General features: G+C 38.2%; 1 protein-coding gene across 9 annotated transcripts in view; it reads left to right on the top strand.

Annotated features, from left to right (window-relative positions):
- The window catches only part of GRIA4 (glutamate ionotropic receptor AMPA type subunit 4), a 228,611-nt gene that overhangs the window by 61,729 nt on the left and 146,990 nt on the right, over window positions 1-19,892 (top strand). For all 9 annotated transcript variants that reach the window (XR_012584971.1, XR_012584972.1, XM_074570629.1 and 6 more), the window contains exon 3: window positions 10,341-10,580. Coding sequence is in view for 7 of the 9 variants with exons in the window: in XM_074570629.1 (XP_074426730.1) it covers window positions 10,341-10,580 (240 nt within the window). In the remaining 2 variants the exon portion in view is untranslated. The remainder of the gene's footprint in view (window positions 1-10,340; window positions 10,581-19,892) is intronic.

Below are 19,892 nucleotides of genomic sequence, written 5' to 3'. Positions count from 1 at the left end.
TATTTGCATCTTTCTTGATTTTCTGCCTTCCTTTCCTTCCTTTCCCAGATGTTTCAGAGATCTGGGGAGATATTTCCTAAGTCAGAGGGACCAGTTAGATGACTAGTCCCCTTTTAAAGTCAGATGGAGGTTCCCCAGTACTTCAAAAAATGCTTTACTTGAGCTTCCTCAAATTACATCAGAGTTAATGTTTTGTTTCAGTTCAGTTAAATTAGAACACAAGGTTTGACATAAAGAAGCACCACTGTCTCAAAGTGCGAGGTATAAATGTTGATAATGCATCCATCAAAACAATTTAGGTCAGGAGCCATGCTGTATGGCTCCACCTCTCATATCTCCTGTGAAATTCAGTTAATTCCTGTCAAAGACAGTTTTGCTGGCAGAGTACTGCAAAATTAACATGTATTTCTCCAAAATGAATAAAAAAATATTGTTGCTATTTTTTCCGAAAACTACAAATAGTTCTTCCTTTGCATAAGAAAAATCTGTGATTACGTAGCTATGTATAAAAAGCTATTTTTATATAATCAACTGCACATTTTATAAGTTATCCTCCCATTTAAAATTGTACTGATTTTTTTTTTCAGTTCTTTTTCTTCTGGAAAGAAAAATGTCTGTTTAAATGTGCCTATCTTCTCTCTTTTCAAGAAAAAAGAAAGCTAATGTTGTAGATAATTGGGCCATCAAAGGATTACTTCTTAAAACAAAATTCAGACTTCTCTTTGTTCTTTTTCATTAAAATGGGATATGGGGGCAGGTTTTATAAAATCTTACATTTTGGGGGGAAAAACAAGCTGCAAAGAAATTTGTTTTCTCTACAAAGGAATGTTTGGATGAAGTTCAAATTTGCACTGAAAGAAATAATATGTCTCTTAAGGAAATGAACCAATTCAAGAACAGCAAAAAACGTTTAATCACAGAAGCAAAAAAACCCGTTTAATCACACAGGCAATCTAGAGAAGTTATAAAACATGATTTCTCTAGATATTCACCTAATGAGGATGAGCTTTCCCTCAGCTAGCAAACTGAAGAGGTGATGTGATTTTGCAAGAGCTCTAACTACCACATGACTGTCTGAGTTGAAATGTTAACCTCGGTTAAGCAACTGGGAGTTTTACCATTGATTCCATAAAACAGTTTTTTACTGCAATCCAGTCTAATTTCCATGCAATCTGTTATGCTGCTCTAAACTTCTATTCTGAAAGAGGAAAACAAAAATAATAAAAAATAACCATAGACATTTTATCCTTGAGAAAACCTGACAGCTTCATGGAACTTTCTACCAAAACCTTCATGTTTAATGTTTTAAAAAAGTTCTGTGGTTTTGAAAAGCGTGGCAGTCTCATGTGGTGCTGATATTTTTATCATTTTTTTAAAAAAACAGCCAAAAAAGAACTTCTGTACCAATGTGGATTCTCATTCATATGACTATGAAAGGTAAATGCTGCATGTGGGTTCTCTATGGGAGAGCGTTCAGAGAGAAAGTTTTGGCAGACTTAGGGAAATGCACGTGTATGTGCATTGCTAGACAGCTATAAATACCAGATCCACGGAGTGCAAAGGACTGGAGGACAAAGGCACAAAGACTGGATAATTTATAGCAGAGAGAGCTGTAAAGTACTTTTAAAAATGAGAAAAGATTTGTTAGCATTCAGCAAATGTGAAATTCATGAGGGGAGTTCTATCAAAGAGATTAGCCAAGGCACAGCGGAAAGAGAAATTTTATAAATAAACCCAGTGGAAAATGTTTTCTTGTTGTGTAAAAATGTTCCATTGGATTTAAATTATTTGGAATTATATATTAATGAAAGTAAAATACTTTAGTGCTGCCAAAGATTTCAGATGGAAAGTACTTAAAGATTAAAGCAGTTTTCCTCCTAGAAATTTATGAAAGGCCAAGCTACTTTGTGTTCTGCATCAAGAAACAAGAGTTGTCAGCACTTTTCAGGAAAATAGAGATACATGGTCTGTATCTGAGAAATACCCGCAACCCCTGGCTGGGAGGGATCTGTGTCCGTTGTGTGAGAAGGGCCTCAGAGAAGGACAGTTCCAAATTGCATTGAATCTAGGGCTGGACAGGGGAGAAAAACACAGAGATATGTTTCCTGAAGTGAGATTGTTTTAAACAATTTTTAAATGTGGCTATCTAAATGTAGGTGCCAAGTCTTTCATAGTCTCTTTTTATAGGTAGAAGAGATAGGTACCTCTGGTGGAGGAATCAGTACATTTAATTGATCACCGATCTTAAGCAGGGATGATCCGTCTTCTGAATATGTCTTCTGAATATTATCTTTTTCTGTTTTAGAGACAGGCAAAAAAAAAAAAACAAAACCAACTAACTTTCAGTTGGTAAGAATCAGGTGTGACAGTCCCCTCCACTCTCCCTGCATGCACATACCTCTCCTTTCACAAATTCTTTTGGGATTGGCTTGGAGGAAACTTTAATCAATGTATTAATTCATGAAGAGCAAAGCTTGCTTCTTATGAAGTAGGGAGAAGAGCTCACCAGCTGGATCTACAATTCGGTCGTCTCTAGTACCTACGGTCCTCTCTTTTCTGTTATTTTGGGCATATCTCAGGGTAACCTTCTGAAGTTAATGTTCTGTAACTTAGTGATCTGGTATAAGAGATCATCCAGAAAATACTGTATTACAATGCTCAAATTGATTTTAAAAGAAGAAAATCCTGTGCATATTAAATAAGCTAATTCAATATCATTTCCATTCAATAGGCAAGAAATGTACTATCACTCTGCTGTTGTTTCAGGAACTGACTTGAGCAGAAATAGTCTTTTAGAGACGATTCACAAAAATTGTTTCTGGAAACTTAATTATTAATTAAAAAAAGTAGCAAGTTTGTTTCTTGCTTTGCAATATGTTCTCACATCTGCAGTTACACAAACAAAACTGCATTTCCCAAATTACCATTTGATCTAGGGCATTAAACCAAGATTTTCGTTGTTCCTAGGAGGGTATTTCTACCTGAGCTGGCAAGTGACTTAGAGAGTGCTAGAGGTAACCCGTGGCTGTGGGTTAAATGTAAAAGACACTCATGAATTTTCTGTGCCTGAAGTTTGATGGATCCTTCTGTTGATCTCCAGATAAATACTCCTGCACACTCTTTAGTATGTGTTTAGTTTTATGTATGCAACTGAACACACTGATCTTTAGGACAGGTGCTTACGTGTTTTAGGGTTCCAGAATTTACTATAGAATTGCAAGATAAAGGTCTATTAGGTGTAATGTTTATTCACATTGGTGTAGCACGCAAAAGCCACGGCTGAGACAGTTGGACCATTGTGCTCAACTTCTTACAGACATCTCGTAGGATACTGGCCTTCCTGTCAAGTGCTTACAGTCCAAAATAGACCATTTGAAACATTGAGAACTGAGACATGGAAATGTGAAGTGATTTGTTCCAGAGTATGAATTTATTTTCAGAGTTTCAGTGCCCAACATACCAGACTTCTCATTATGCAGTTACATCATAGGAGGATAACCGTTCAAGAGGAAGAAATATTTGAGATGGTGACGTTTGTGGTTCAGTTTGTTTGGTTTTTTTTAACCAGAAAGATCTTAATTTAGTCTCTTTTTGTTCACCTCCATCATTAATACTGTATTAAATTGTAGAGCAATAAACTGATTTTACTTGAAGTAATGATGTGATATTATTTCCGGTTATAATGCTTTAGGCATGATGCGACGCGAAGTGTGGTGCATGCCTCCTGAACAAAGAGGGGGATGATTTTTTTGCTTGAAGAAGTTTGTGATCAAAAGGTAAGGGTAGATGATGATTTAGAGGGTGCAAGATCTATAAATAGAAGATGATTAGGGTTGTGATGGGTGGTTGTTTCATTAGACACAAATAAACTAACCATGTAATTTGTAAGAAACTCCTTATTTCCCTTTCCCTTTTTGGATAGCAATATTTAAAAATACCCTTTTCTGTTCAAGACAATTCTTAAGATAGTAGTAAACTGGTCCTAATACATCTATAATGTTTTTCATCTACCCACTTTATGTAACACTGTTTTCTCTTTTATAATCCTATCTGTCATTTTATATTAGTGATTTAATTCATGAAGGTACCTCATTAAGTTGGTCTCAGTGCTGGGAACTTTTCTTGATGCAACAGCATAATTTAGTATAAAATCAGCAGTTTCAAAGGCAACCCAGAGGAAGAGCATATTTGTATCAAATTTGCACTGGATTTGGGTGCAAGACAGTTGAAAACTGCATGGGGATGAATTTAGATCACTTGTCTTGTAATTCTAGAGCCCTGACTGGCTTTGTGTCCTCTTCCAGGAGGTGGAGGTCAGTGGAGTGGTTAGGAGGAGGTGGATCCGGGAGCACAGAGGAGAAAGAGAGTGTTGGGATGTTCTGTGCAAAATGAACAGAAACATGTTTTGACATTTTAACAGGAAACTCTAATCTCAAAGCTGGTTTAGAAATATTACTTAATCTCACCTCAAGTGTTGGAGCTTTCATGCATATAAGTTGATAAATCATTTCACCTTGGGAGGCAGGTCCTTATTTAGATTCAATGATTCTCCCTTCTATGCTTCATCTCACTTGTAGAGCTTGCATCTCCATATGGCTAGGCTGTTCCTCTTGGAAGGAGTTCTTTAGGTTGAGAAAATTCGGCCAGTACTTTTACATCAGTGCTGGCAAATGCAGCTGCACAGCAGCTGAATGAAATAGACAGTATATGACTGTGATCCTTGAGGACATGGATTGCTGACAGCATTGCAGGGATATCTCAAATGAAAGCTTTCATATACTATTGTGATGGCAAGGAAATGTAACTCCTTATGTGTATTTTTGAAATTTATTGCTGTCTGTAGTTTACGAGGTGTATTGGCTTTCTGTGGACCGGTTTTAGTTGGGGGTAGATGTGCTCTGAAGGAAGCTGCAGCCTGTGGATAGCCCACACCAGAGCAGGCTTTTGGCAGGAGCTGTCGCCCATAGAGAGGAGCCCATGCAGGAGCAGGTTTTCTGGCAAGAACTGTGGCCCATGGGGGACCCACACTGGAACATTCTTTTCCTGAAGGACTGTACCCCGTGGAGACTACCTATGGTGTAGCAGTTCTTCTGCAGCCCATGGGAAGGATCCATAATGGTGCAGTTTGTGAAGGACTGTATCCCATGGGGGAACCCCACACGGGGTTAGGGAAGCAGCATGAGGAGGAAGGAGCAGCAGAAGTAAGTTGCTATGGACTGACCACAATCCCCGCTCCCTGTTTGGATCTCCAAAGCATAGGAGGAAATGAAAGAGAGAGCAATGAAAGACTGTCCTCATATCTGGAAAATTTCCGTAACAGAAACTGTTCTCAGTCTTTCAATTTTGGTGCTTCCACAGTTTGCGAGTTTATGGCAGATCAGTGGGCCTGTCAGTATATCCGTAACAGCCAGCTGTGCCAGGACTTCCCATGTAGGAGTCTAAAGCCTAAGGAAAAGCATTTTAAAATGCTTGTTCCAGAGCTTGTGTCCTGGAAGACTCGGGGTCTGTGAGTCATGGCTCTGAAGCAAGTTCTACCATGTTACTTCTGTGTTAGACTATGGGTCTTCCAGATTCCCACCTATATGGTATAGGTACCATATAGGCTGCTGAGCAAAACTAATGCTGTTGGCAGACTAGCTGTGCTCTGCTTATCAGACTTTATTTTGCAAATATATGGTTAGAGTAGCATCTCTTGGAGAAATTATTAAACTTTTGTGTGTGACCAAATAATAAAACAAGACCAATATCATGTAAATATGTGCACAGGTATGTATATTTATGTGTATTTGTACATAAACATTTCTCACAAACTTTCACTTGACCTCTTTATGTCATTTTTGTGGTTATGTTTACAGTTGTATTTGGACTCTTGACATCCCCTGTGCCTGTTTAGAGGATTTAAACTATATGGGTATAATTTCTGGAAATCAGTGAGTAAGAAGAAGTTGGGATTTTATTTTTTGTTGTTGTTTTTCAAGAAAAGATTTGTGTTTAAAGTGTTGGATCTGTCTTTAGAACAATAACAGGGACTTGGGGAATTCTTTCTCTCACAGAGAAAGAAGACTACAGGTGGCTTGGCTGTGTGTTTTGGTAAACCCTGCAGTGTATAATTTTTGCCATTTTGGCATCATGATTTCACATTAGTCACCTATTCTTTTAAAGTGATGGTACTGTCACATAGTTCAATCTGCTAGAATATAACATATGTAATTCATATTACAGCTACTGCAATAACATTATCTTGGCTATTTAAGGTGCATTGCAATGTCTTTTCTGGAGTCCGATCTCCACATTCTTATCTTTAGTGAGAACAATGGCATTGCAAAATTTTCAGGAGAAAATCACATGCGTAATACTGGAATTAAGTTGTCAGCTATGAAGAGATGTCTGGTTTAAAGACAAATTATTATTCAATATATTTCCAAGTATGCTCATGAAAGTGTATTTGTCACTGCTTTATATTTATGGGGGGAAAAATCTCGAACAAAATTTTCTTAGAATGTTAATATGAGACTGTGTTTTTCTGAGTATAATTTAGTCCATTTATAATAACTAAAATGCCTTTAGAGGTGTAAGAGAAACAGATAAAGAACTGGGAAATCCAGGTAGTCATGTTTGCCTGGAGGCATTTTCTGAGAACAGTAGTGAGTCAGAATGCAAATTCTCATGGCTTTGCTGATTTTTGTGGTCGCTGCTGATTACTGTAAAATTGATTCAGTAGCATTGCAGCATCTCTGCATATGTCTAAGCCTAATCTCCATAGTGTCACAGGCATTTTTCTTCTCTGTGGGTATTGTACTGAGTAGGAAGAAATTCTCATAACCTTCATTTTAGCATTTTTTCTTATCAAGGAGCAAAGAAGGATACTATTCAGTAACTTCCCAGTCTTGTTCTCGAGTATAGTAGCACAAGTTTTCTTGGATTGGTTATTCCAGGACTTTAATGGTAGTCAGGTAATGTTTTATTGTATTGGTATCTAGGCTGTGGCAAGGATAGTTTGATTTGAAAATTTGAAGAATTATTATTCTATTATTTTTAGTTAAAGTATTTTAGGCTCATATCACGTTGTTTAATGAAATTTCAAGTTTGACTTTTTTTCTCTCTTTTTTTCCTCCATCCTGAGAATGAATTCGAGCTTTAACTCCACTTGCTATACAATTGCACAGCTTGACATTGATTTCTTGAATTTTTCATCATGTAGAATCCTACTCTATGGACTGTGTGTTATGAAAAGTACCCTTTGCCCCTGTAAAACTGCAAAGTAAGGCAATACAGGGTCTTAAGAAGAATTTTCTTAAAACAGAAAACACATTAAGTAACTACCACTTACATACACAAGGTTTACATTCAACTATTTCATTTGGCAAAATTAACTGGACTGTGTTTGAAAATAGAGGAGGCCTGCCATTTCCTCACAGAAACACTTGTAAAACACTGAGAAATCCCTTTGCAGTGGAAAGTAACATGCAGGGTGTGACTCCAGAACTGAATGAATGATTATACAAGAAAGATGTAAGAAACAAGTGTTTAAAAAGGATTATTAGTAAGAAAGCTTGTGTTGAAGAAATCAGGAGGTATAGAGGACATTTGCTGCAAAAATGAGAGCCTAAGTTAGGGCTGCCAGTGAAAACTGAAACTTGCGAAGGACATTGAAACAACAGTAGAAGGTCATTTACATCTTTAAATACAAAGACAGGAAACAGGAAAATAATTGAAGCTGTTATATATTGATGATGGGACAGAAAAACAGGAAAATCTGGTTAGAGATGTAAAACTAATAGATACTTCAGATTGATTTTCACTCAAGGAGGACGTTGACCTTAAAAGAAGCGTGATGGCTAAGGGAATAGGGAATTCACCTCTTTCTTCCGTGGTTCTTAAAGAATTGTTTTACTGAAGGGCAGATGCAATAGCAAGTGTTTCTTAACAGAGCTGTTAAATGAATTGTGATACATATAATCAGTGAATAGGAAATATAATACCTATTTTTAAAGGGGACATAGAATCTGGCAGCCATGGACCTAGCAGCTTAACATCAATAGACTGTGAAGTTATAGAACAGATTTTGATGGGGAAAAAAAACTTTAAAATATGTCTGTAGACAGAAAATTGCATAAAATGCAACCAAAAGTTATTAAGATAGAAAGCACGGGATTCATCCATATCTTCCAATTGCTAACAGAATGAAGTAAAATAGACATCCTCCTTTGAGAAGTGATTTATGAAAACAAACAGGAGAGTCGAAAGGTAGGCATGAAACTAAGGGGAAGATGGCAACAAATGCTGGTAGAAAAGGAGGTACCAGGCTGGAGAAACATTGCTGCAGGAGGAGGATACCAAGAGACTGATTTTACAGTAGACACAGAGACAAAAAGTAAGAGTATCCTGATGGAATTCGCTGGTGAGGCAGATACAGACATCGATAGAAGTTCAGAGCAGACTAAGAATGTAACTGTGGAAGTAAATAATTTTGAGGAGTACAGTAATAGATGTGACATAATGGAAAATGAATAATAGTGACTAATAAAAATATTATGCTATAAGCAGAAACTCATCATTTGGAAATGACTCAGAAGGAAAAAGGAGCAGAATTTTGATCCTGAGATGATTGTCAGCCATCACTGAGGTGCAGATTTAGAAAAACACAATGTGATCTTAAGATACGTAAGCAGAAGTATTTTATAGTAGTGATAGGGAAGTAATGTAAAAAGAAGCACAAAGCCTTCAACTGAAATTCTAAACACGTTGGCCATCTGTGTTCCAGAAAGATGAGATGAAACTGGGAAAGCACAGAACAACACTTTTTAGCATGATTAGTGGAATGGCAAGCAAGTCATTTGATGGGTGTAGGAGAATGTGTGTTGTGTGGTCCAGCAAAGAAAACACTGGGAGGTTTTGTAAGAGCTGTGTATCAACATATTGAAGGAGATCTTAGGGGAAGGAAGAAAGCTTTTTAAAAACCTTCATTTGTATATAATCTGGCTATGAAAAACCTTAGGTCGGGGGCTGTAACAGTGGGGCAGCACATAAAATCACAGAACTGCCCTCAGGACACTTTTCCAGTTCTGGCATCAGAGCTGGATAAATCACCCAGCTCTAAGGAGAAAAATGCACAACTTGTATTTTTTGCTTTTCATGCAGTAAATGTAATATGAAAGAATTAAAGCTGAACTGGTTTGGATCAGCCCATTTGCCAAGTGTGTACGCTGAACCCTGACTGTGCTGCTCTTACAGGATGACTGTGACCTCCAGGCGAGAAGAGAGGAGGCCATCATCTAGTTAAAAGGGTGTGACTTAGTTTTTCCCATGTTTAGGCATCATGTAAGAATGGGTTGTGAGGAGGGAGAGTCTGAAACAGGAGAGCATACATACGTAGGAGAAAACAGGTACGATGATCCCCTAACTGACTGTTCCTTTTCCATTTTCTCTGATTCTGGGACAGGTAACACTATTAACGGTCAACACTTTCCAATAAGTTGTTTTGTACTTCAAAAAAAGTGGATGTTTTTCATTGGGCCCATAATGAGTTGCTTGAAAGGCAGTATTTTCTCAAGAAAATACCCTTATGCCTGCTTTTACGCGCATAGATCAGTAAAGCCCTGATCTAATCTGCTGAAATCAATAAAAGTCTTTATGTCTTAAATGAGTCCAAAAGCAAATCAAAACTCAGAATATATATTCAGGTAATTAGTTTTCTGGTTTTGAGGTTGACATAGAGTAGAAATTAAAGGCTTGGGGCAAAAGTCTGGTCACATTGACTTACTATGTTTTCCTTCAACTGCTTTTTTCAAGTCAAGGTGATTATTCCTGAAGCAGGTTTTTACTCAGTGTCTGTAGTAGAGTTTTAATGTAGCAGAAGGGCTCCCTGCTTAAAAGGGAGTGAAGTGTTAGAATGCAAAATGTCCAAATTTCACTTATGAGGTCAGTAACATTTTTTTGATAGTTCTCACATTTTAAAATGTAAACACTTTTCTGTTTAAGGTAATGGAAATGATCAATGCCTGGTAATATGCAGAGCTATGGTAAAAAACAGCATATGTTGACTTTTCACTGGTGTGCAAAAATACATGTTATTTATTTTATATTTTATTTTAGAGTAAAAACACTACAGATAATGTAAAGTAGAGTTCTATGGATAGGATCCAAAAATGGCAAAATGTTATTTAGCTATTTATTGGTTTCCAGAATGAAACATATGTGAAAATCGTGTACAGTTAAATACAGGCAGAAATAGAAATCTTCAAATTAAAAATTTGAGGATGCTGGAACATGTAAGTATGTATTTACAGATTTTTGCCACTAGCTGAACTCTGTTGTTTGTTGTTTTTTTTTCCTTCCAGTTTGCTCCCAGTATTCTAGAGGAGTTTTTGCCATTTTTGGACTATATGATAAGAGATCAGTACATACCTTGACCTCATTCTGCAGCGCCTTGCACATCTCCCTCATCACGCCGAGTTTCCCCACAGAGGGTGAGAGTCAGTTTGTGCTGCAGCTGCGGCCGTCTTTGCGGGGAGCCCTGCTGAGCTTGCTGGATCATTATGAATGGAACCGCTTTGTCTTCCTGTATGACACAGATCGAGGTGAGTTGCGACACAGCTTTGTTTCTAGTTCCAATGACTTTTGCAGGAACTGTGCCTTTTTATATCGGGTTGAGGGCTTGGGGAGGCAAATTCTAAGGGCCTTTGAGGTGAAATACCCCTGACTGAGTCGCTGTGTGGCTGAAGGAAGAATTCCTTCGTCTGCAAATATTGGATATTGGATGCACGTGGTATGTAATTGGCCAGCCAAAGCCTGTGCTTTAATTCTGGAATACTAAAACATTTTAACTAATGTTAGTGAAACAAAGACTTCAATAAGCAGAACTTTACAGCTCCGTTCAGCCTTCAACTCACTTCAAAAGTGACAGCAGTACAAAGAAGTGGAGAGGAACAGCCACTTCTCTGCACCTGCACTGGTGTAAGCTGAGATGCAAGCGAGCCCCTTGGGGCTTCCATGCTTTGGAAGGTCAAGGCAGAGAGAGGGTCGCTCAGTGTGAGGCCCTCAGGCTGCGGCAGAGAAGTGGGGGTAAGAGCCCATACCTGCCAGGAGAGAGGTATCCACTGGGCAGCAGAGGGACGGTGTGCTGCAGTAGCCTGTCTTCTACTCCTTTCATCTGGAGTTATCTGTGTGATGGACTACACTTTTATAAAATATATAGCGCGTTACACAAACGACTACGCTTTCCATCCACATTCTTCATTCCACATCCCAGGGCATCTCAGAACCTTTTAAGTAGTAAAAAACTGCAAGTGCATCACTGCACCTCATCACTCAGTGCTGAATTGAGAAGTAAAATCTCCTGTTCTCCACGTCCTGTGTTCATTCTGCTGGCAAAGCCCTTTGCCTTTGTTTACGAAATAGGATTGAGCCAACATGGCTGAGCTTGTGTGAGAGAGGCAAGATTTGTATGTTGATGGCTTGCTTTCAGGGGGGAAGCGAGTGGCATAGCTGTAGTAAAATAATTATTTTACTACAGCTGTTTCAATATAGCTCCCCATGTGGACAGTCTATTCTGGAATTAAAGTGGCTTTATTCCAGTATAATTACTCTGCAGTAGAAATAGGGAATTATACTGACCTAACTAAATCTGTTTAATTATTTGATTATGGCTGTAGAAGTCAATTTTCTCATATATACAAGCACTAAATTTTAGTGAGTTTTTAGCTTGATATACTGCCTAAATACCTGAATTTAAATCAAAATGAGTAGTGGAACAAAATGAAAGAGTTTGTATTGTTCCATAACTGTTTGTTGTTTGTTTTTTTTAAAAGAGTTTTTTAATGTTTGATGGACCTACAAAGGAAGTTCTGGGAAGCATTATAGACTCTATTCAATAACTGGAAAGAGAAAAAATTAGTATATTTAAAAGTATTCCTATGCCACATAGTTATGGATAACAAGAAAACAAGAACACATGTAGGATGTGATCCTACAAGTTCAACAAATTATTAAGAGAAGTGCACAACCTGCAGTCACCTTTCTCATCTAAATTCACAGGCTTAATTAGATTGAGACATCATTTTTTAGCATGCAATATCACACCAAGGGCAGTTTCAGAGCATCATCTGTAACAGTGTGGTTAATGAATGATTCTTATGGCACTTAACTCAGCAACTCTGAACTCATCAGTGTGTCTTTGGTAAAGAGATGACATTTGCTGCATTGGATGCAGGGTGTGCTCTGTTGGATAGTCTCTCAAATTCTGAATAGGTCTTGTCACTCAGTCAAATGCAGGAGAAAAGAAGATTCAATGTAACTTTAGGTATTAAAATAGCTCTAAAGATACATCATTGCTGAATAATTTTCACTAACAATGTAGAATTTAAATTTTTAATGTGGAGCTGAGATATGATAAGAAAAAAGTAAGTATCATCTCTTACTATCAGTGTAAGCAGAAAAAGAAAAAAAAATCATTGATGTTGAGTGTCTGGCAGTGAGGCCAGAACTTAACCTTGTCCAGATTTTTGCCAGACATTCTTCCTTTACATGCCAGTTGTTTCTCTGTCTTTCTGCGCTGCCTTGTCCAACCAAACTGAAGGAAGGGGAACCCCCTTAGCCTTTTAGTTTTGATATTGAGCCTGCAAGTTGATCTTTACAGCTTAACAAGGAAGCTATAAATAAACTCTTATGGGGAAGGTAAGCAATAAGCATAAATTCCAGCCAGACACAGTAGTTGTTTGTGAAGAACACAGCATTTAGCAGCTGTCAGTATTGTAAAAGACAGAAGTCATTGACAGAAAGTGATATGACAGTATAAACTTAGGCAAATCTTCAGCAGCGGTGGTGACATGCTGTGGTGGGTCAATGCATGTTGTTTTCAGACCTGCTTTCCCAGCCTCTCCATCCTGCTTGCTTCTTGATTCTGTTGCACGCGGCTCAGTTGCTGCTCACTCTTAGGGGGTGAACAATTAAATCCTATTATTAAGGTAGGTTTCTCTGCTGTATCACTCCATTCATCTCTTTGACAGCCTCTCAGCTCCCTGCAGAACCCCAGTCTCTGCTGCTGGGGGCATCTATGTTAGCATTTCAGTTCAGGTGAGGAATGCACTCTTGTTGCATCTCTCTAAGTCATTCCCACATACCGTTCTTGGGTTTACACCATGGAGTAGTCTTGGAGCTCACAAACTCTGATGATGTGGTGGCTTCAGCTATTATGTTAAATCTTCCTTTCTGATGTTCTGCCAGACTCACAGTCTGGAAAATCACTGTGCTGTGACGGGATAAAGATACTAGGAAGAATGGCAAAGATATAAAATGAATTGGATCTAGCAGGGGACATTACAGGGAAGGAGAACAGGTGTCGCAAAAGACATTAGACCTAAAAGAAAGATGAAGGAAAATGCGGCTCATTATTTAACAGGTGAAGTGAGCAAGTAAAGAGTGACACAGAAGGCTAAAGCCTCAAGGGTCCTTTTGTTTCAATACATTCTTCTTTCTCTTACCCTGCTTCCATAAAAAGGTTTAATTATGACCCAGTTCTTAATACAATTAATATTAACAGCAAAGTGCCAGGAACACTGACATGACAGGGAAAAAGCAAGCTGAAGAACACTTACCTGAGTTACACAAAGCATAGTAGGAAAGGGCTGGAATGAAAACCATGCCTCCTTGAGATATTCAGAGGAAAAGAATGTCCAGCAGGGGTGAAATACTCAGTTAATATTTGATGTCACCTCTAAAGGGACTTAAGTGAAAGAATCAAATGAATAGACTAGAAGAACATTTAGTTTATATATGTTGTTTTATTATGATTGAGAGGTATTTATTTTTAAAAGAGGTGTACAATCAAGTGGAGCTGTGCATCTGCAAATCCATGGGAATTTTTGACTTAATGCAGGTATGCCTATGGTATGATTTTGCTAGTTGATGACAATATTTTGTAGCAGCAAAAAGCAAAAGTTGGACCCTGAAACCACGGAAGGCTGGAGAAGTTTGTGTGAGGTGTGAGAAGCTAGCTATTTAAGAATAGAATCATAGAATCATTCAGGTTGGAAAAGACCCTTAAGATCATCGAGTCCAACTGTTAACCAAACACTGCCAACTCCACCACTAAACCACGTCCCTAAGCACCATGTCTACATTTCTTTTAAATACCTCCAGGGATAGTCACTCAGCCACTTCCCTGGTCAGCCTGTTCCAGTGCTTGACAACCCTTTTGGTGAGGAAACTTTTCCTAATATACGAATTAGGAGGTGCAGTAATCGAGCATACAAGAAGTTGTTAGTTTTCCACATTGTGTGCAGCCTTACTGAGAGCTGGAATGACGGAAGTTGCTAGTAAAACTGCAGGGATTACCCAGCGCTGAGGGGTCCCAGGGTGGAGAGTGGTAGAGGGGCTGCAGAGCAGCAATGGGATGCCAGGGAGAACGGCAGCCAGCAAGCTGGAAACTGCCTTCACAAAAGTTCATCAGCCATTTGAATTCAACTGTGTTTCCCAGAAAGAGTTTTCAGTTCCCTGAGTGTGACTAAAGAGCGGTAGCAGGAGGGGTAGATCTACCAGCTGGCGTAGCAGTTGGCTCACCAGAGGCAAGGACTGTAAAATAGTTATAGTTGTCTAGAAATTAAGCATTGTGTGTGAGCCTGTTTATGTACCTTGTTGATGCTTTTTTTTCCCTTTGCTCTTTGTAATTACATATTGTTCATTAAACCAACTCAGTCATGGTTGCAGGTGAGGAAAATCAGCTTGCTGTGCACAACATAAATTTGATTTTCCCACATTTCTGGATAGTGTTTTTATAGCAACCCCTTTAAAGTTGAAACTGTTCTGGTTTATGACAATCTAAACCTGGCAGAAGGCTTACACAAGTCCTGATGGCCTGTTTGAATTAATCCTACAGTAATTAGAGTAGCAATCTCCAAGCTTTTGTCTTTGAGGACTTGTGGAGGATAGGTGAGTTACAGATGTCTGGAGAAGGCAAAGAAAGCTACAGGAAATTTATAGCTCTCCCTCTTATTTTGAGAGAGATTATTTACAATCAGTTTATCAGGCTAATCTCGTTTTCTCCTTGGGCAGAGTAGCTGACCCAGAAGTAAGCAGTAGGTTTGGTGTGTCCGTGCTTAGTAACTCCAGTGATATTGCTTCATGTCTGATATTCTTCCAGAAAAAATAGAAAATAGAGATTCAACTGTAGCATGGTGTCTTGAAAATTAGAAACCGTAGCCCTAAGATTATTATTAATGACACATTTTAACGGTAAGAGGACGTCTCAGGTGAGGTGCAAGGGATTTGTCTTTGGTCTGGTCTAGTGAACATCCAGAATGAATTTGCATGGTAGCACAGAGAACGGCTTTTGTGGGTACCCAGCCCGGCTAAGGTAAGAGTGATACAAGAGAGGTTCAGAGTTCAAAGTGATCTTGCTAAATAGATAGATCAAGAAGGTGAAATGTGATAAAGGTAGAACAAAGGGTAAACTTAGTCATGAAGAATCAAAAGTACAAACACAAAGTGCAGTGTAACTCTCTCAGCACTAGTATCATGGGAAATGCTTCGGGAGTTCTGGTGAGCTGTAAGAATAATAAAAGTCCAGAAAGCCATACTGTTACCAATAAAGTAAATGTTATTTTGAAATTTAGGAAAAATAATGTTGCATTTGAGAAATGAAAGCTGAATATTACTCTCTCCCAGCTGGCTACACTGCTGTGTCACGTGTTGGGATTTCCATTGCAAAAGAAAAGATCAAAAATTTCCAGTTAGCTGAGGAAGTGGAATGGGATTGAGTGGATGGGACACACAGGGGACATGATGGTGGCAGCACTGTGGCCCACCACTTTTTCCTTGCCCTTTGAAAGCCCTGTGTACGGTTCACAGCTATATCAAGGGCCTTTGGCATGGGCACGGCACAAGGATTAGGCATCTGTTGCTGGAATGGCACTGCGATGACTGACCACCACATACAGGTATCACGTATGTAAGTTTCCAGGGCCCAGAGGAAAGGAAGAATATTTAAAAAAAAAATCATGACCTGTGAGAAAAAGATTCAGGAATTGAGATTTTTTTTATTCTAGGTCTCGTAAGAAGCAAAGACCAATTCTTCTTTGTACCCACTGAGATCAAGGCAAGAATTATAGTTATTTTGCAGGAAGGCAGATTTAAGGTGTTACTAGGAAAAATGTTTCAATAAGGTTAGAATAAGCTGAGGAGACTGTGGGGATTCTTACCACTAGAGATTTTAAAGAAGAGGTTAGAAAATATCTGCAGTGGTGATCTGCTTTGCTACATCCTGCCTCGGATGATCTCTTATGTCCCCTCAGGATTTATATTCATGTAATTTTCATGATTTCTCTAGGAAACTGGGAATGGCTTCTTCACAGTACTTGGGACACTGAAAAGATAGTTTTCTACTATGAAGCAACTTTCAATAATATATTATTGCTATTCAATTATATATATAGCCTTTGTAAAACATTTAGTATGTTCTATTATTCAAAAATCAGATCAAAACCATTCTAAAGTGACTTAGACAAAAAACACTGTAAAATCAGATTGAAGGACTGTAATTATAATGTGGTACTCAGTAAGTTAAGTTATCATTAGCTGGGCATTTAGGAACTGCAAGAATGGACCCTACATCAAGCTTTACTTGATATTTTTACTGCGCTTCTGAACACATTTGTGAATGTCTTAATAATGAAAAGAGTAATAATATAATAGCAAGTTGGAAAGTTATTTCAATAGTTAGCTCAATTGAAAGAGCTAGACATACTAAAGCCAGTTGTAATACAGAAATATAGCCTACATGTTTATCTGCATTAAAATACTGAGTCAAGGCTCTTATTTGTGAAGTTAAAAAGACCAAGTGTTGCTAATAAACAGCAAATTGAAGATGAATTTATAACACAGTACTGACCAAAAAAAAATGAGTTTGCCACCAAGTGCTGTTTAGTTATTAATTTTTTTCTGCATAACACTGTTATGCCTAGACCTACATCGCTCTTACCTGAAACTGCTAGAATGTCACAGGGGTTTCAGGTAAGCCTGAGAAACAACGGTTATGTGGTAGATTGTAGAGAAGGTCATTTTGGGAATCTGACTTTGTTCAGTTGCAGTGATCCACTTGGTCTTGGGCCCTTTTTTCATTAGGATCACCAGGAAGAATTTGGAAGGATTCCCACCATAAGCATTTTTTGTCCTACTGACTTTTGGCAAAATGACCAACAATAAAAGAGAAACAGTTGTTCTTGACTGTGTCCACTATAAATGAAAGGTTCATACCTGCATCATGCAGTTACGTACCAAACTTTTGTGATACCAAGATCAGTACTGTCATGACATTGCAGAAATATTGATATGATGTATTCCAGAAAATAAGTAGCATCCAATACCTGGTCTTGTAGTGTTTGTTAGGCAAATCTGACATCTGGTTCTGTAGGTTTGAACTTTTCCGTATATTGTGTCTTTACAATTGCTGAGATTGAAATCATCAGTGTTTTCACCATGTCAGTTGCTATCTATTTCAGAGTAGTTCCATCACGTCAAACTGGTGTGGAGTTTCAGTAGCCCAAATACATCCTAGGAATAGGATGGCACTTATTCTGTAGGTGAACAGAAAAGAATCCTCACTGGATTTGATAAAAAAGCTCTTTGTCTTCAGCAAACACTTTACATGGGCAGTGGATCATGTCATACATATTGGGATCCAAGTACCACTGTGTTTGTTGTTTACCAAGGTCACATTGTAATTTCATGCAGGCCAATATGAACTGATACACAAAACATAGAGAAAAAGTTCCTGTATCAAACGTCAGAGTGTAGAAACCTGTCACTCTCCTTCCTCTGATCTGCTGCTGTCTATAGTCAGTAACAGTAAATTCCATGTTTTTAATTGAATAGACCAATGTGTTTTTCCATTGATAATTGGTTTGCAGCAAATTTTGTTTTGCCAGTGTTAGCTCATTATTAATTACACCAGCAACATGCTGGCTTGTCCTCATCTTCTCAGCAGGTGATAACAGCTTGAAAGTATAGGTAGTAAACGCACACGTGAAAATAAGATGGAGCAGAATCCTAACATTGGCATCAGTAATGATACTATGATTTTCCATCTTTCCCTTGTCTTACCACCAAAGAGAAGCAATTATGGTAAACCAGCATGGTCATCATGTAATAAGCCCAGAATTCACTACATATTAAAATCTTCCAAGAGCTTTCAAACTGCTTCATTAAATAAAAGTACTCCTTCTATTGATTGAAATGATTGAACATTAGATCAAGGTTGAAATTAATGGAAAATACCGGTATGGAAGTCAAAGGCTGATCATCAGCTGTACAGATGAGTCCCTTGACTCTGCTACACCATGTAAGATGTGGATTAAACGAAGCTGCATCAGAATTTTTGTGGGTATTTTGGTCATCTAGCTAAACACGCAGAATATGCAGCACAGCCTAATATACAAATGATATATATAAATCAGAAAACATTAAATAAACTGCTGCTCATTATATTCCTGATCTGAAGAATTCGATTTCCTTTATTCTGGGTTAGTGGATGCCATACAGAAGACAAGAGACTCGTGATAGTTTTAAATACTGCTTTTCAAGTTGCCATGCCAGTGAATCAGCTTTTCTGTTTTTAATGATGTGTTTGTGACAGTGTCGCAGAATCCCTAGAGCTAAGTTCTTTTCTTAGTTGCATTTATCGCAGGTTTGCACATGTGTAACTCAAAAGTATGCCCGTAGCTTCTATATGCTTTTATATTCCAATATCCTGATGTAAATAACATTGCTGCTTCCAATGGCTTGTTCTAATAATATCAGAGCAATTGTATTTACAGAACCTGGCACAAAGAGTTAATTTGTTGTTACCTGCATATGTAACACATTCCTTTAAATGGAAACATGCCATTTTCAGCTGTCTGTTACACACATTCTGTATTTACTTGAGAGCAAGACAGTGCGGTTTGTAATTCTGAGTACCTGTTTCCATTTATTTAAGAGCTTTTTCTACACAAGAGAGTTGTACTGCAGTTAAGAAAGGGCGCAACTTTATAATATAGCATTTTTTTCTGAAAAAAAACTCCTGTATTGGCATTTTTACTCTAGATTGTCTGCATAGCAAAGTTAAGTTCAGTTGCTCTTACGAGTAGCAACTCTGAGCATGTTTCTGAGTACGTGCTGTACCTGTGTATAGGAAGACATATTCCTCTGAGTAGCAATTTTAGTCACTTGCCACATACAGATAAGGCATAATAAAAGGTCTGCATACTGTATGTTAGAAACTGTATGCTGTAAAAAATTAATTTTATGTTTATTTGATCCCAAATAAGAGCAGGTCATTTATATACGTACTAATGGGATTTATATTAATATATCTTTTCCATGGATTAAATAAAATACTTCCAGAGAAAAAACGTTTTAAGCAGAAATTAGTGTTGTGGTTTATAGATATTTAGCTTTCATATTAATCTTTAGGATAGACTCTGCCCTTCCTTATATATATCTATATCAGTGGTATCACAATTGGCAAAACCTGCAAAAAACTGTCTTCAGGAAAGGGACTGTGGCAGCCTTACATCGGCATAACCAAGAGCATCTTTCCAAAGTATGAGGCTGTCCTGTGTTACCACTACACACTGGTCAGTAGTAACACTGCAGACAGTTGATCGCTGCAACATCCAGCAGCGTGGACCTCCAAAGAAGGCCTTGAAAAGACTCAGACAAGGAAGCCAGCCACACATCCAAATGCTTATGCTTTAGAAATTTATTTCAGTGTGGACATCTGAGTCCCGCAGCTGCTGTACATAGCCTTTTATATGGCCACAGGTGTTGGCTTCAGTGCTGGAGCACGGAGTGGTAGCAAACAAAGGGGAGTATAGTCGATGCTGCCAGAGACCAGACATAGTGCCAATTTAATACTG

Source organism: Larus michahellis, chromosome 1 (genome assembly GCF_964199755.1).
Source record: "Larus michahellis chromosome 1, bLarMic1.1, whole genome shotgun sequence".
Taxonomy (NCBI): domain Eukaryota; kingdom Metazoa; phylum Chordata; class Aves; order Charadriiformes; family Laridae; genus Larus; species Larus michahellis.
Note: the sequence above shows the minus strand (reverse complement) of the source record. Positions and strands in the feature narration are given on the sequence as shown.